Genomic DNA, 16,597 nt, shown 5'->3' with positions numbered 1-16,597 from the left:
GCGAACGGGATCGCTTGGTAGCACTCTGGTAGGTCTTGTTTGCCTATACTGTATATAGTATGTGCGGGTATAGTCTACTCAGCTGCTTTTGTTGTGCGCGTGCCTTCTGTACATGGTACTGGTCTTGACGTCCAAATGGCTAGCTGCTTTCTAGAAAACGATGACAGAGCGACCACACCAGATGAAACTCGATGAGGGATCGTTCGCAATCCATCAGCGGAGCGCCTGACTGGATGTCGAGCCGATGATATTTTATAAACGGCCAAGATCAGCGTCAGTCGGCGCTGATCGACCAGTCAAAACAGAAGGACGATATCTTAGAGAGCGAAAGCCTCGCGAATGAGGGCTAGGCGCTGATATATACAATTTGCTCGCAATTTATGAGGACTATGATGGCAATAGAATATTTTGGAGACGCTTAATCATTGAATTCAATGGTAATATATGTATGGAACTTGTACATTACGGGGGCGTCCTATACTTTGTTAGACTGTATGGTAAGTGGCTTTCGATCAGTAAAATTGGAGTTGTCGATGTCGTATCGTGCATCTATCTCAACACTTGTTTAAAACACTCGTATTTCCACGCGTCCTTTTCCTCTCCGATATAAGAGGGGATCAAATGCGTTGGGTTGGGTGTAATATTACAGCTTCTTGAGGAGATGCAAATGCGCTTAGAAGTTGAAGACGCACGGAGTTTAGTCTATGCAGACGAGGTAAACTATAGGTTAAGCGCAACCACAGAGGTGCGGGATCAAAACCAATAGATCTTTTGAAGTGCGTAACGAACCTCAGGCGTCACGGCGAAGGTTTCCGAATTGCGCTCAAATAAAACGAACTCTACATACGGCCCTACCGTTCTGCTGCTCATTCTATGTTCAATTGTTTATACCCTCATTAAAGCACTGTTCAACGGGCACCGTTGTGCGCAGCGGCGAGGCTATCGGCGTCAAGTTAGACAATTTTCTGAAAGTTTGGTCTACAATTTCGAAGAGAAACGACAACGACATTTGCTAGTCGATAATTGCGCGACACAGACGCGGTACATATACTGTATACAAAGCTGCAAAGCTGCAAAGGGTGTGACGCTCGGTTGATTTGCTTCTTTTGCACGGAGACAAGCATAAATAGATCCGGCCAGACAGCATATACGAAATAAACATGCTGTACATATGTATATAAGAAGTCTGAACCAGTTAAAAGCCATGCCATTGAATTGGTGCGTCTCATCCCGATTTCGAAGCCAAGTGTTGGTATAGCGTCGACGCGGTCGCTTCTATCGTCCTACTATGGCAATATACATTGCAATAATGAGGCAGCCACTCGCACGACAGCCCTATTTCAGCATTATACGTAGCAATGACCTATGTCTAAATGTATATCGCGTATATTCTAGTCCTAGGCTGTATACATATATATATATATATATAGCCTACGTTCTTATAGCCGAGGTCTATGAAGCATCACTTCCACTCGGCCAAGCGTGAGTAGCTCTCTTCCATGGATTTATCACGCGGCCGGCTGTGGCTTTTCTAGCCCTCGTCCAAACAGTGCGCATTTTTTTTTGTTTTGTTTTGTTTTTTTTTATTTTCCATTCCTTTTTTTTTTTTTTTCTTTCCTTGTGTGCGTAGCCCATCTTAGTCTAAACACATTTCCTTCTTTCTCCATCTTGTCCTACTCTTTTTTTTGGGTTTTTTTTTTCTCTCGTTTTTCTGCGATATTCTTTGTAAACAAAAAAGAAAAAAGGAAAAAGGAAATGACGACGTCATATCTACTGTGGCACAAACGCAACTTGCGACGACTGTCGGGACACAGGACGTATGGTGCCACTTGCTTACTGTAGTTGCCTTACTCACTTCCCTCTGCCTTCTCTCTGCTATATTGTCACTGCGGATAAGATCCAGTCGCAAGTGAAAAGTAAGCGAGGTCAGATACTCAATGAAACGGCAGCTCCTCTTGTGGCTGCCGGTATTAATCTGTTATATGGCTGGACGTATATAGGAAGCGGTAGGACCGGGTGGGACTTGAAAGCGAGCCTGTGGCCTGCACGTCTCTGAAGTATAGTTGCTCATCCGCCAACTTTAATGGTCGAGCGTGAAATCCTTTAGCTATATAAGCGTCCCCTCTTAATTAAACGTTGTCTTTGCTGAAACAAGACAACATCCTACAGACCTACACTATGTGTGTAGAGACCTACCTCGTAACCAAATAAAGCCTCGAAGCCTGCATTACATTGTTCGACATAGATGTGTCCTTTCTCAGTTTGATAGTTGTCTGTTTTAGTAGAAGAAATTGGGCACAGCTGTCCAGGACATTTAGCACAAACGCACATTATCCGTTAATTTATTTGTTTTGTTTTGTTTTGTTTTTTCTCCCCTCTGAGGGCATGAAAGCGATGAAAAGCCATTAAACGGGGCCGAATCCGATGGTTCATAATTTCGAAAACAGATAAGGGATTGCTCTTGTGTATCGGTTCCCCTTTTGCTGCAGCTGATTACGATGCGTTACGTAGTGCAGAACGAAATGGGACTTTTGGTTTCCCAATGGCAAACTATTATAATACAATACGTCGCCGCTGCAATTTTAAGCAGAGTTTGCCGACTGAGCAGGCATTTTTCGCATACCTAAAGGATACCAAACTCTCTGTTGAAATATACGCCAGAGATACCTGCAAAGTGATTGGAATTTCTGAGCAATGTGGCGGAATTTTACTGATTATTTATTTTTATTTATTTGTATTTATTTTTATTGTTATTTTTTTTTTTTTTTCATAAAAAATGCAGCAAAAGAATTCGTCAAAGGGAGGAATGCTTGTAAGGGCGATAGATTATCTTTATGGAAACAAATTGAAATTTGAGCAATTCTTACGAGAATCGCGTGGAGTTTGGATACGCAATAGTCTAAGTTCATTATAAAATTATACATACGTACCGTACGCGACGCTTGCGTAGATCCGTTTGATATATAAATAGGCTATAGTCCTTAAGTACAACTCAGTTATAAAAGGACGTAAAATGCAGATTCACAAGGCTGGCATTTTGACAAGAATATTTGCATCTTTACGGTGATTTTGGCATCTGTACAGAGATATTGTCTAATGGACACATTTTTTCCTTCCTTCTTTTCTTCTTCTTATTATTTTTTATTTATTTTGTGTGTGTGTGTGTGTGTGTGTGTGTGTGTGTGTGTACAGAAATGCAAAATTGTGAAAGGAGTTCCGTGCCAAAAATACCAAAGATTTGATCTGGGAATGGCTATATAAGCTGTGATTTTTTAAAGTGAATGTCTACATCAAACTGGCTAGGCTATATACAGCCTTTGCAAAAAGAATATGCATTCTTATTTCTATGGCCGATTTTCACCATCTTTGATGTGAGTGCAGCAGTGTAAGCGTTAAAATAAACTCGTTCTTTCGAAACAATATTTCTTTTACTTTAAATTCCCTTTAAAAAACTGATCAATTTCAAAAAAAAAAAATATATATATAACGTTGACGTGCTATAGAAGTATAGCCAATAGCTTACAACGTCAAACAAGACAGTAACAGTGGAATATTGAAAAAAAAAATGTTGTTGCTCTGACCGAATCTGAGTATCTTCCACCAACCAGTAGCATAACAACAGAAGAAGAAAAAAAAAGAAAAGAAAAAACACCAGATGGTTAAATTAAAATAGGCCTGAGATGCTGATATTACGTGCTTCAACATGAATTTAAAAAACAAAAACCAAAAAACGCCGTAATTCATTATAGAGGCAAGCAAATGCCGTTCGTTTATAATTTTTCTCTCCCTCGACTTTAGTGAACGTTTCTCTTTTGAATAAAATGACGCGTTCACAGAGTCTATGTATGATGAATACATTTGTATTACAAGTCATCAATTTGACTGTGAACACCGACGGGCATTTTGATGACAGTTGGCGCACCCTCTTGTCGAGGACAGTCATTTGAATTATGAAGTGGAATCCGTCCATTTGGTGATTGAAGCGTTAGAAGCTTTTGTTGAGCGTGGGGGGTGGCAGTGGAGCAGTGCGGACGGTCCGACGTTTGATATTGAGCAGTCATAAGACTGCCCGACGAAAGAACGCACCGACGAGGCCCGCGGAATTCAAATAAACGCTCGCCATTCATATCGCCACAAAGTCCTTGCATCTGGCCGCCCAAACTTTCTCTCGCCTGTAAACGAACAATACAATTAGACCTTGTATCTCTAGCATTGAAAGGCTTTCCCACCCAGGCACACAATAGTTGCCTTGTTCCTCTAATAACCCCTCCGTTTCTTAACTGTAACTCGTGAATAGGAACAAATCCATCGAGAAAATGACTTATTATGCGATATACAGTACGCATCGCAGCCCCGTCTTGGCAATAGCATATAGCTATTGTATTTCACTTATAGCGCAGCAGATCGATAGCCGGCGTTCGTGTCTCGTCCATCTTGTCTTCGTGAATCTCAGTGAAAAGAGTTCGCTATGGAGAATGGGCTAATGGCCTAATGCTCAAACGGAAATCGTTATTTTTAATACCACCTTCTATAGTGAGCAACTGACAGACTATTACGGCCACAAAAAACTTAACACCATTTCATTTTAAAGCTACAAATATATAATACTAGCTATTACAAATTTTGTATTGTTCTTTGATTTAATTTTATCTAAAAAAAAAATATTTGAACCAATCATAATTTTCGAACTTACTTTGACGATTATTATTAAGGCTGAAAATGAACCATGGAAACAGCGAATGTGTATAGATGTACATAATAGTATACGTACTTTGATGACGATTGCATCTTCAGAGCGGATGCGCAGCATTAATCCACTTGAGGGAAGTTCAATTTCGAGCGCGCCGTTGCCTTTGACTCGGGCGAACAGCAACGGCCCGTTGCAGGGACTTTCCAGCGAGAAGCCGCCGACATCCTTGACATGTCTGTTGGCATTGGCGAGTTGCGGGAAAGGAATCGCCACGCCGTTGACGATTAATCTCTTGTCAGGCAAATCGATCTGAATGACGTCGTCGGACACAATCAGTCGCAGAACCTGTTGATGTACGTTCTGTTGCGTTATTCTGATCTCTGATGATCGAGACGTGATTGATGGCCTCGGGTAGGGCGTCTAGTCAAATACTACATACAGTCTATAGTCTACGAGCAACGTTTAATGACAAGCAGACAGCTCATTTCTTGCTGAGTGCAAACTTATCAGTAATTGAACGCTAATTTAATGAGGGTCTCTAACAGCACAGAATCCATAACTACGCAAATAGTGCAGCAACGTGCAGTATACTTGTTACATTGATAAACGTATCACATAAAGATAACATTGAATGAACGCTTCGTTTGCCAGCACAGCAACAGCCTGTTTGTTTTCGTTTCCTAGAGTTAACGAAGTCACGTTAACAAGACGTTTAAAAAAGCCAGGTTGTACAGCATGTGATCGACCGTACCGTATACAGCCGTAATGACAACAGTAAACTATATAGACTTTAAAATGGCAGATTAGATTAATTATTGCTTTGATTTGATAAAAATGTCTAAGTAATTGTTAATTATTTTGACTACTATTTTATTTGCTCTCTCTCTCTGCTATTCGCAAGGGGGAAAAATAAGAGAATGAAAATCAAAAAATGAAAATCAATACGACAGTTTAGCTGAACCTATAATATAGCACGTAATATGTGGCTTAAGCTTTTATGATGTTACAGTTTGATTTCGTTTGAAATGCAAACCCAAACACGATGAGTACGTCTCCACAAAACATTGCCTACGGGCTTATGGGACCCAGCAAAAGCTGTTCCACTTATGTGACACGATGTCATGACAACAAGAATGTTGGGTTGTTGGCCCTACCTGATTCCGAGCGTTTGTCCCGCGATCGAGCAAGACGACTAATTTGTCCTGGGGACCGGTGGCTGCCACTACCATGTATTGACACTCGTCAATGAAACGAGGCTCGTAAACAACTCCGTCGAAGGTGGTAATCTGGTTGTTTCCGACGCGGCACTCACCTACGCACCAAATGAGAATATCAACATCTTCATATCATTTAGACTAGACTACTACATAACAACCCCAGCTCGCTTCGAATCAAATAAAGCAGCACGTTATGGCTCTAGCTAGGGTTTCGTGTTGTCAATATTGCTGTACGTACCAGCGTAATGGGTCCGATGAGCTTCCAAAGGAAAATCGTGAAAGCCCGTCACGTTTGCAACGCCATCTTTCCAGGTCCACGTCCAGCGGACGGCCAAGTGATCGCCTTTCCATTGTTTTCCCTCTCGTTTATGTTCATGCTGCCCGTCACTGACGACGCTGAGCAAAAGCCGTCCAATCTTTCCCCGTCGGATATGTGAAAAGGAAAGAGAAACGAAAGGAAAAAGACACTCGATTGAGGAGCAAATATCCGCAAGAGCAGTCACACAAACGCACGAGCAATCCCGAGCAAATATTGCACAGCATCTAAAAATTGTCCTGCGATCGATTTCGAAAGGGGGCAAGCTTCTTTTCCACCCAAGTTTAGAACAAAGATACACTCGGCTGAAATGCGAGCGTGATAATGCATAAAAATAAAGTAAAAGTAGGTCGCAAAAGAAAAGCGTGTTGGGGTCGGGTGGGGATGCATGTGAGAAACGGGTAGGCGATACTTTGTTGGACTATGCGGAGACGATGGGCCTTGCAAAATGGAAGAGAAAAAAAAAAGGAGGGGGGGGGATCAATATTTGTCGGCAAGCACAGAGAGAGAGAATCTCCGGTTAGGACTTTCTCGCAAGAAATCCACAACTAAAAAAAAAAATAATAATAAAAACGGGCAAAAAAAGATGACACGGATAGATAAGGGCAGACAACCCAGAGAGAGAGAGAGAGAGAGAGAGAGAGAGAGACGGGGCCGAAGGAAAGCCGGCTAGAAAAGATTGATAAATTGTATACACTGTACTTGCTTGGGTAATTCAAGCCAGGCTGAAAAGGAAGCGGAGAATCCAGAAACAGCTGCACTTAAGGCAATCGGCTTTGCTGCCTCTGCTCCCACTGCGTATGGTATTTCGATGGCGATGGAATCGGCCAGATCGTCGGCAACGCTCGCCTCTTTTCCGGCTGTCACTTGCGCTTCTTTGTGATTCTCGTGCGACGCTCGCTCCCGGCCCTCTCTTCCCATCATCGTTTGACTTTTCCCTGCTGTGTGTGAGAAATGAAAAAAAAGAAAAGAGAAAAAAAAAAAGAAAAAAAAGAAGAGGGAATTTTTTAGCTGAACAACAGACTCAGTAAGGCGAACTTATTCATGACGTGTGCCACGGTAATAAATCTGGGCTGCCATAAATCTATTTCAGCTTTTGGGAAAAGCAGATCAAACGACGAAAATGTAAGGCGCAGAAAGCAAATCGAAAACAGGCATCGGTTCTTCTTCTTCGTCTTCTTTAACCTTTTATTTTTATTATTACTTTTCTTTTTTTTTTTTGATTTTTAAAAATCTATTTATGATTTTTCAAAAGTTGAACTGAAAATGACGTACCGAAGATTGACGTTCTCAGTAAATCGGAAGTTCCAGACTTCATAATCCATGCGAGTGGTTCTTGTGCCCTATCTTCACGGCAATGCCAATGCCGGAAAAAAAGGGAGTGGCATTCCCCCCCAAAAAAAGTCAAATAAAATCAAACCCAATACGATTAGCTATACTATACGAAACGGGCTAGGCCCAGATGACGATCGCCATCTAAGCGTGAAAAACTTGAAGAAAAAAAAAAGAAAAAACAGATAAAATAATCGTGTAGGTCTACCATACCCAGTTGGACGGAAAATTGGAAAACGGTCGGATGGATTGATTTGCGCCAAGAGAACTGGCTCCAGCCGATCGCCATGTTCTCGTTCGGCAGCCAGGAGAAACTGATAACCGACAAGAGCTTTTGCCAGTCGGGATTTTCGTTCGCCCCCATGTTCTTCCAGTCGAACGTCTCCACCTGACATGTCAACAGCAGCCCACTTCAAAAGTTTTCTATACAAGAACCCCGAACAACCCCAAAGGTTTTCGCCAGCAAAAGGCGCCACGCAATGAGGCCTCAAGAGGTTGGCGGCTTCTCTTAATGACTCACCTGAGACGTTTCCTTCGGACAGGAATCTACGCAATGACTTTTGTGCAGTAATATGAATTCTCGGCTTCCGTCTTCGTCCTCGACGCTCCATTTGACATCGAGCCGCTCGACGGGACGTTGGGTCAGCTCGGCAGTCAGGCGGCCCGGCAGAGAGGCTAAAAGAAGAATGCTGGACTTCGATGTGAGGCCGCCTACGTCACTGCCACTTGGTTGTATGCCGATGGACGAATCGATTTCAAGCGCCAGCCTTTGGTTTGACGAGAAACAAGTCAAACCAAATCAATATGTCGTTTATAGGAGCGAAAGCGTGGGCATGCAACTAGCAGCGAACAGGGTCAAATCGATGCTGTTTTACTATTCACTTACGTTGGATTCAGATGGCTGTCTATTGTCGCCGGTTGACGACTGTAGCGCAGAGTGCCGTTTAGAGTGGCAGTGATTTGACCCGTCACCCGAAATTGGGTGACAAAGCCCATAGAATTCGCCCATCTAATGTCGACGTTGACCAACGGCAGCAGGTAAAGCCACTCGGGATTCCAACTGGATGTCGGCGATTCCAAGTACCCTGAATTTTTCCAAATGCATGTATACTGTGTTTTATATAGTTTACGTAATAGTTTAACAGTTTCAGTCCCTCTGCCCGTGGAAGACGGCCGAGATAAAAAAAACAAACAAACAACGGGCGATGTATATTTGATAATACATTCAAAAGAAGCGAGAAATGGAAAAGAAAGAGACCTCGGATGCTTTTAGCGGCCCCGTCGAAAGACCAAAACTTTTCAATCGACTCCATTAAGGTCCAATGAAGGAAGCCTTCGCCCAGCTTGCCAGAAGGATGGCTAACGTTGAGACGGGCCAATAGGGCATCGACGGGGGCCGACATCCTGTTGTAGCATTCGTACAGATGCGAAGTGTTTTGCGACTTGTCTTCACCGAGAATGTGGTTGAGTATGGACTCCATGTGGTGTCCGTGTATCTCGAATTCTAAGACGTCAAAATCGATGGCTCCCAAATTAAAGTTGAGTCGACCGTAAATCTCTTTGGGAAAGAGGGACGCCTTGTTGGCGAACGTCTCCAATCGCAGGTAGCTGGCCAACAGGCGGCGTCTCTTCTCGTACGACCAGATGTAATTAGCCGAACGTCCTTGAGTGACAGGCTTGGTCAAGCGAAGCACCTGTTTGGCTCTCAGCGATCTAATTAACAGACAATAAGACGAACATTCCGACCATCAGACGACCAATGTCCTTCGTATTCATTTTCATAAACATTTCGCTTGTCATTAGTTTACAATTTCTGTAGGAACCGCTGTGGACTGCGCAGCGTTGCCAGTGTGTCGAACGTGGTAAAGACGAAAGAAGCCACGTGACTTTGTCTTGGTTCGAACCAAGTTCGTGCCGCCACGGCCTGTAAATCAATTCAGTTTCTTTTAGTGTTACATGACGAGTTATATTTAGCTTTGACAAAAACGAAGACAAGTGTATAGAATCTCACCTGCCAAACGTGAATTGGAGGGTAGCTGAGCATCAGTAAAGTGAACGCTGCCAACCGAACCTACACGATTTTCGTGATTTTAAAGGGAAAAAAAAAAGAAATTAAATTCCAATCCTTAATCAATAAAAGGGCTATGTCATTATTATTAGTAATGCAGACAAAGAGATCTATATATGTCAGTCGCGGCATTAAGTTCGTATTACTTGGTAATTCTCTGACGGATTGGCGTAGACGGTATGCAAAATCTTGATCGCCGTAGCGTCGCCGTGGTGTGCAAGTTTATGAAGCGCCAATACAGCCTTTGTCCGGATTGCTGGATTTGCGTCAACCTATATGACGACGGAACATTTTTGTTTTAGCATTTGTTTTTGTTTTTGTTTTTTTATAGTATATTCCATTTTTTTTTTAAATGAGACGAGTGAGAGGGTTAAATAACACCATAAAAAATAAACACTGCAACACGTAAAATGTCAAATCATATGGGTAAACGTCAGATTGAGTCGTAAGCCTCAAACGTGATACACACCCACGTGTGACGCAATCAACAATAAATCCATTCCCGTTTCTCATTTCGTTCCGTCACGCATCGTCGCCTTGTTAGCGTCAATGCGAACGAACGACGCGCCTTTGAGGCTTACCAGCCATGAAATGTTTCCGTTTCTCGTAATTCGAACCCCCTTCCCCCTTCCCCCCCTCCCCGCGTTCACCGTGAGCTGTCATGCTCTTTGTAGTGGAACGCCTCAACGATAGGTGCGTCGATTGATTTTCTTCACTTTTGAAACATAAATCGACTTCGCAAGCAAATAGCAAAAAAACCGGGAAAAACTACACTAGACTATATATATCCTAAAGTCTAGAACCTATATATGCGATTCACGGATCGATTCGTTCTATAGTTGATTTGTTTTGATTTTATTTGTTTTTTATTTCTTCGGATTCTGTAGCTGAAGAGATCCACACAAAAAAGAGAAAAGCTTTGAATGCACTTCTTTTTTGTTGTTGTACGTCGTCTACTGCGAAAGGGGCCTTAAATAAATTATCAGATGAAAGGCGTATATAGGACCTACTGATTTACACTGCCTATTTCAAAGTGTGGCCTTCTAATGAATCCTTTCATCATAAAAAGGTTGATGAAGGTCAAAACATAAAGGCAGGGCTAAACAGGAAAGCAACATGAACAAGCGCAACCTGATAGACGAAGTTTGCTACGTGATTCTTTTGAGTGAGTGCAAATCTATTATTTGGTGTTGTTCGTCTAACGCAACTTGGTCAAGAAAAAAAAATTTTAATTTGCAAGTCTATTTTCTTTTTTCTTTTTTCTTCTTTTTTTGATAGTTTTGTATATTTACCTTGCCTTCGATAAGCGGAACGACGACTGGAATGAGGGACGGATGACCGAGGATGTTTAGCGCCGATAGAGCGGCGCTGCGGTCGCCGGAATCGCCTCGCTTAATTTCAACGGCGATTCTTTTCACGAGACGTCTGGGCCAAATATCTCGCGTTTCGTTTCTACTCATGTTCAAATACTGCAACGGGAAGCGGGACTCGGCTGATAATCGATCGATGCAAGCCACGCGAAAAAAAGAAGCAAGGGAAACCATGGCCGTCTGGCGGAGATCCGGCTCCCGTTTCACCACCCCCAGGTCCAGCAAAGACTTTGTGCATCAAAAACAAAACAGAAAGCAAAACAAAAACGAATCAAATGCTGTTGCAAACTTCATAAAACCACACTAGTTATATCTATTTGTTTTGTTCAGACAACTTATCCATAATTAAGTAAATGTGATAAACTTTCACCGAAAGCGTGATGTATGTATATACATCGAGCTGAAATCAAAGACAAAGTTGCTATTTCCCAGTTGGGTTCGCTCACCAAAAGTTGGCCGAGGACACGATCAGATGGATCCCGCAGGAACATGCTGAAACCCGATATCATATTCATGATGTCCTCGTTAGAGATCTGCTGTCTCTCGATCAACTGCTTGGCTATATCCAGCGTCGTGGCAGACCCCACCATCACCATTTGCTGGAAGTAGAACGACCTATTCCGATAGATGAGAACGTAGAACATTCAATGGAGATTTAACAAACAAAATTGCTTGATACTTTTCCTTGGCGACAAGGAAGTGAAATGGCTAAAAGATAGGCAACATCAGTGGGTCTACTTGGTTTCGTTCTCGTATCGGCCTGGATTGACACGATCGTTAGACAATCGTGTTTCCTTGACATTTGCGAAAACTCTTTAAGAGAGACGTATTGATTACAAGTCAGGCTATTAGCCTCGTTCGTAGTATTATAGAATTCGCCCTTTTCCTTGTCCCATTACCTGAGACTGTGCCCTTTCCTGTCATTCACTATGTTAGCTACGTCAAACTTTTCGTTTATTAGCCAAATTTTACAGTACGCACATGCGGCATTAACAAAAAATCAATCAAAGGAAAATTTCTTTCCATTTTCTACTGATTGTTTTGGAAATCAACGGCAAAATAAGTACTTTTTATTTGTTGTGCAAAAAATGATGTTAACATGATTTGAAAAGTAACAGAAGCTCGCAATCGTTATTAGATCCAACAACAAAATTATTAACGTTTCTAAAATGCAATTTTCTCCGGCACTCACCACAACCGCCCCTCGACGCCTAGAATAATTTTCTCTAGTTCAAAAGCGCTATTCATCGTATAAAAAATAAACTGATCTCAACATAATGTGAAATATGGTAATAAATGCCTGAAGCCTTTTAGCCTTGCGAATACAGGCCACATTTACACCGCACTGTAAATCTTTTTGGCCGCAGTATTGGCATACTATTTATAGCCTGCATCGACATGCTGGAGCATATACTCTCAATCAATAGGACGGGGGCGCAGGGGTACAATAACGTTGCCACCGAGCGCAGTGGTGTATACAAACAAAAGCAAAAAGAGAATCAAACGCGAAAAAAAATATAAATATAAATAAAAAACAAAAAAAAAAAAAAAAACAAAAAACAAAAAAAAAAAAAAAAAAAAGAAACAAAAAACAAACCAACCCAAAAAACCCAATAACAACAAAAAAGTTCTCTACCACGTAGGACCCCCGAGGCATGAATTCTTAAATTGTGCTGCGCATGCAGGTTTCTGTATAAGTGTTACACATGTGACGCTTGTACAATGTAAATTATTTGCTCTTTTCCTTTTCTTTTTTCCCGAAGAACGTTTGAATACTAATAGGCCTACCGTACCAGAGCCGTGGTGTAAGCTGACGCAGTGCTTCTTTTGTCAGCGTAACCAACTGGAGCGGACTGAGGGAACGGAAGCGATTAGACAACTAAAAAAAAAAAATAAAAAAAATAAAAAATATATATATATATATATAATAATAAAATAATAATAAAAAAAAAATTTATTTGTAATTATTATTTTAAAATGAATGGAAATATGAAAACCTTTATTCTCAAGTTGGATGCTTTTCGCTTAACTAGCTCCGCTGGCTGGAAAGTGATTGATCGCAACTGTTTGATCTCGTCTAGAAAGTCATTGATCGCCTTGTCGTCCATCAGCAGCGTAAAATCCGATTCCGGCGTCTCGAAAACGTAAGTCAGCGATTGTTGTTGGTGTGGCGATTCGGCATCTTGGTGCGGATCAATCGGCTCATCCGATTTACTTTGGCTTTGACGCTTCGTGGTCAGCGTCATCCTCTGAATGAGGCTCATTCTGCCAGGCGTGGATTGACGATGTTTGGCTCCCCATGGCTGGCCAATCCAATCTTCTCTCGATTCTAAGTGCAGTATGTCCAGCTTTTCCTTGGCCAAACTTCCACAAAGGTCCACGCGTTCGACTAACGACCGCTATGTAAACATTTGAATTAAAGATATATTTTTTTTTTACCATTGTTGATCGATAGACTACAGCATATATATAGCTATATTTTTTTCCAATTAAAACTGGCAACATGCGATAATGATCGACAGCAATGCTATGATAGAGTGACGACGGGCTTACTGATTGAGAGTTTTCACAGATGGCTGTGCCTGGCCGACATCTCCATCCAGCCGGAGACATTAGATTATATATGGGCAAATGAGTGCAGTTATCGAAATTTCTCGTCTTAAATAGCTGATGTCGGCCAGAGGAAATCGACGGGCAGAGGCGTTCGTTGCTCGATCTATGTTCGCCTTCCAACGTATACCATTCGTAGACGTTGGCACATCGGCCTGTTACCTCTTCCTAAACGTATATGACAAAATTCGTTGTTGTTGCAATCGAACTAGGTGCACACTGCACAGCTAAGTAGTGTCAGATGTTACCACGAATTAAAATGCTTCGTTTCAAGGAAATGTAGTAATTTATTTGCTAAATAATTGTCAAAATGTCAAGTATTAGACTAGAACGTACTTCCATCGAAGTGAAGGTCCGACTGCCGGGGATGTATCCATCTTTCAGCTCCGCTTCCGGGTAACGAAGACTCAATAAACTGGCGATTCCCTTGTGAAAACCGACAGCCCACTGGTTGACACTTGAGCGCGCAGAATAACCCAGTGATTGCACCTAACAAATCCAGTACGATTGACACTAAAGGGTTGAGCACCCTATACGCTAAAAACATTCTATTCTACATGTTTACTCACAGTGCCGTTTTTTAGTTGAATTTCAAATTCTGCCTCCAGATGTCGTGAAGATGAATCTAACCACTTTTCATTCTCTGTCCCGCCAGTGACGTTGCAATTGGTAAACTAAAAAATGCTTCACTAGTTACTTGTCAGTAGGCTTGTTGCGGGTGCAACGTCAACCTATATAACCTACTTTTAAAATCAGGTGATCTGTATTTATGGCGCGTACGCTGAGCTGACTTTCGATTTGAATGGAACTAGCTTTCGGCGATCCAATTTCCATTCTGCCTGAGTAGTCGTAAACGTAAATGTGGTTAGGATCCCAGCAGCTGCATATTGCTGCATCTTCTCGAGCGAAAACGAAACAAAAGAAAACAGCGTACAGATTGAGAACACTACAATTCGACGAACTTGGAGCAAAAACAAAACTCTTATGTCATTACAGGAGATGATGAGGAGGACGGAGATCAGTAAGCCGGAGCCGTTCATCACTGGCAGTGCAAGATCAACTAGTTGCCAATTTTTGATTCAACACATTTATCGGTATTATGATGGTCTTGAATACTAGGTTTTCCAACTGCTGATTTTCGTTCATTTCGCTGATTTGACTGATTAAGGGTTGATGGTCAAAGCAGATGTAACAGCATGTTACGACTTTTTATTTTTTTTTTTTTGCTAACGTAGTAAACGATTGTGCCCTAGTCAGCTGTAAAAGGGACGACAGGGAACGACTGAAGAGGTCGGATTTCAGCAAAATACATGGCATTAAGTTCATGCCAGCAAAAGAACAGAAAACAAGAAAACAACTTAAGGAATGTCGTATCTGTTTCCATGTTGCCATCGAGCAGTGTAGACGTATTGGACGTCGCTAGTCAAGCTCAAGCTTATGAAACATCCGGTTTGACTAGATATGTCAATCTCTGTAGCAACGTGGCTAGGGAGATCGAGAAGAATCGGGAGCACCGGGTAAAAGGGAACGAGTTATACGACTCATTCTATTTTTCTCATATGTGCTCAACCGGATGTGACTAGATTTCATATTCAAAGACAATTTTTGCCACTTACCATGCTCGTTTGACGATGACTAGTTAAAAAAGGAGAATCCCGACATTAAAAACTTGAATAAACAAACAACGAAATTGCAAAAATGTCAAACGGTAGCGCGAATGGAAGCTATACTGTTTATCTTTTATTTATCATTTATTGTTATTATTATTTTTTACATCTTCACCTTTGGGTCAAAAGACAAAAAAGGCTTTTAAAAGGGTATAAACAAGAAATATCTAAACATTGATCACTGGTAATCCGAGAAGAAACCATCCTTTCCGTATTCAGAAGTAGTGACTATCAAAGCACATGGAAAGGCAAAGCTGGAAAAAAAGATGCGAAGACTATACTAATAATTACCAAAGGATAGGCTACAATTACCATCGTCTAGACGAATGCGGGAAACAGACAGATAAAGACAAAATCAAGGGATGAAGCAGTTGAAACACGCTTGTGATATAATACTTTCTGCTTTCCTATAATTGGATTCGCCAGCTGGACTGTTGAGTTTAGAAACGAATTTAACTTCGAACAAGAAAATATTGTAGGCCCATTTAAAATTTTTATAATAGCTCATATAGCCTGCTGCACAAGAAAACTGACACGCAAGCATTTGCCAGCCACTTTTTCAACTTTATTTTTCGTTTTAAAAAATCGTTCATAGCAGTTTTGCATCGTAAGTTTTTTTTTCTCGATTTTTGTTTTTATACATTATTTTCAATGGTGGCTATGTTGAATAGCTGCTGCTGTGCTTCTTGGAATCAAATCACCCACTCATCCAATTTCTGGTAAGATAAATCTTCCCTGGTTTCACTGCACTCTTCAGCAGTTTTGTTTTTCCCATGCTTTCTATCTACGTACGACAATCATCGATTAAAAAGTTATTTTATTGCACCACGTAACCGCTCGAATTTCAAAAGGCTACCTTTATACGCCAAAGGAAACCGATTATCGTATGCCGCGCCCCATTTTTCTTTTTTAGGTTCGTTTCATGGATTTTGTGTGGCATTGATTTTCTTCTTTGTAAAGACAATTTCCATCAGGATCTTGGAGGACACAAATTGTTTGCGTTCAAAGAAGGTGCGATTGCCTTTGCTCGCGTTTGCTCGGCAACGTTTATGCACATTTCTTTTGAGAATCAAAGAAAACACAAGATTTTCATCAAGCATACATGTGAAATAACTGGCAAAACTTCAAGGTATATTTCATGATTTGGGTTTTCATTTAAAGACTTCACCAGTAGCCGTAGATTTTTCTGTTGGTGAATAATTCGATCATCGTAAAAAATTACCGTGCAAGCGCCTATCTGTGAAAGTGATACAAATGAATTGGCAAACAATGGATTTCAGCAGATACATAGCATGAGAAAGATAAGCATTATAAATAAATCCTTATC

The 16,597-nt window shown here is 41.4% G+C and overlaps 1 protein-coding gene across 1 annotated transcript; it reads right to left on the bottom strand.

The window, feature by feature from the left end:
- Positions 1-3,844: 3,844 nt before the first annotated feature.
- On the bottom strand, positions 3,845-14,747 carry LOC116919379. The gene is made up of 22 exons (XM_045171505.1): positions 14,598-14,747; positions 14,348-14,499; positions 14,173-14,277; positions 13,940-14,092; positions 13,547-13,771; positions 12,991-13,392; positions 12,787-12,872; positions 11,440-11,608; positions 10,916-11,221; positions 9,770-9,895; positions 9,567-9,626; positions 9,364-9,479; positions 8,814-9,268; positions 8,442-8,640; positions 8,076-8,322; positions 7,769-7,943; positions 7,499-7,570; positions 6,926-7,164; positions 6,146-6,323; positions 5,845-6,002; positions 4,772-5,035; positions 3,845-4,172 (listed from the first exon to the last, which is right to left on the bottom strand). Exons 1-22 carry the CDS (start codon positions 14,641-14,643, stop codon positions 3,864-3,866), a joined length of 4,242 nt encoding a protein of 1,413 aa, XP_045027440.1. The 5' UTR covers positions 14,644-14,747; the 3' UTR covers positions 3,845-3,863.
- Between the last annotated feature and the right edge of the window lie 1,850 nt (positions 14,748-16,597).

This window comes from Daphnia magna, linkage group LG3 (assembly GCF_020631705.1).
Source record: "Daphnia magna isolate NIES linkage group LG3, ASM2063170v1.1, whole genome shotgun sequence".
NCBI classification, from domain to species: Eukaryota; Metazoa; Arthropoda; class Branchiopoda; order Diplostraca; family Daphniidae; genus Daphnia; species Daphnia magna.
Note: the sequence above shows the minus strand (reverse complement) of the source record. Positions and strands in the feature narration are given on the sequence as shown.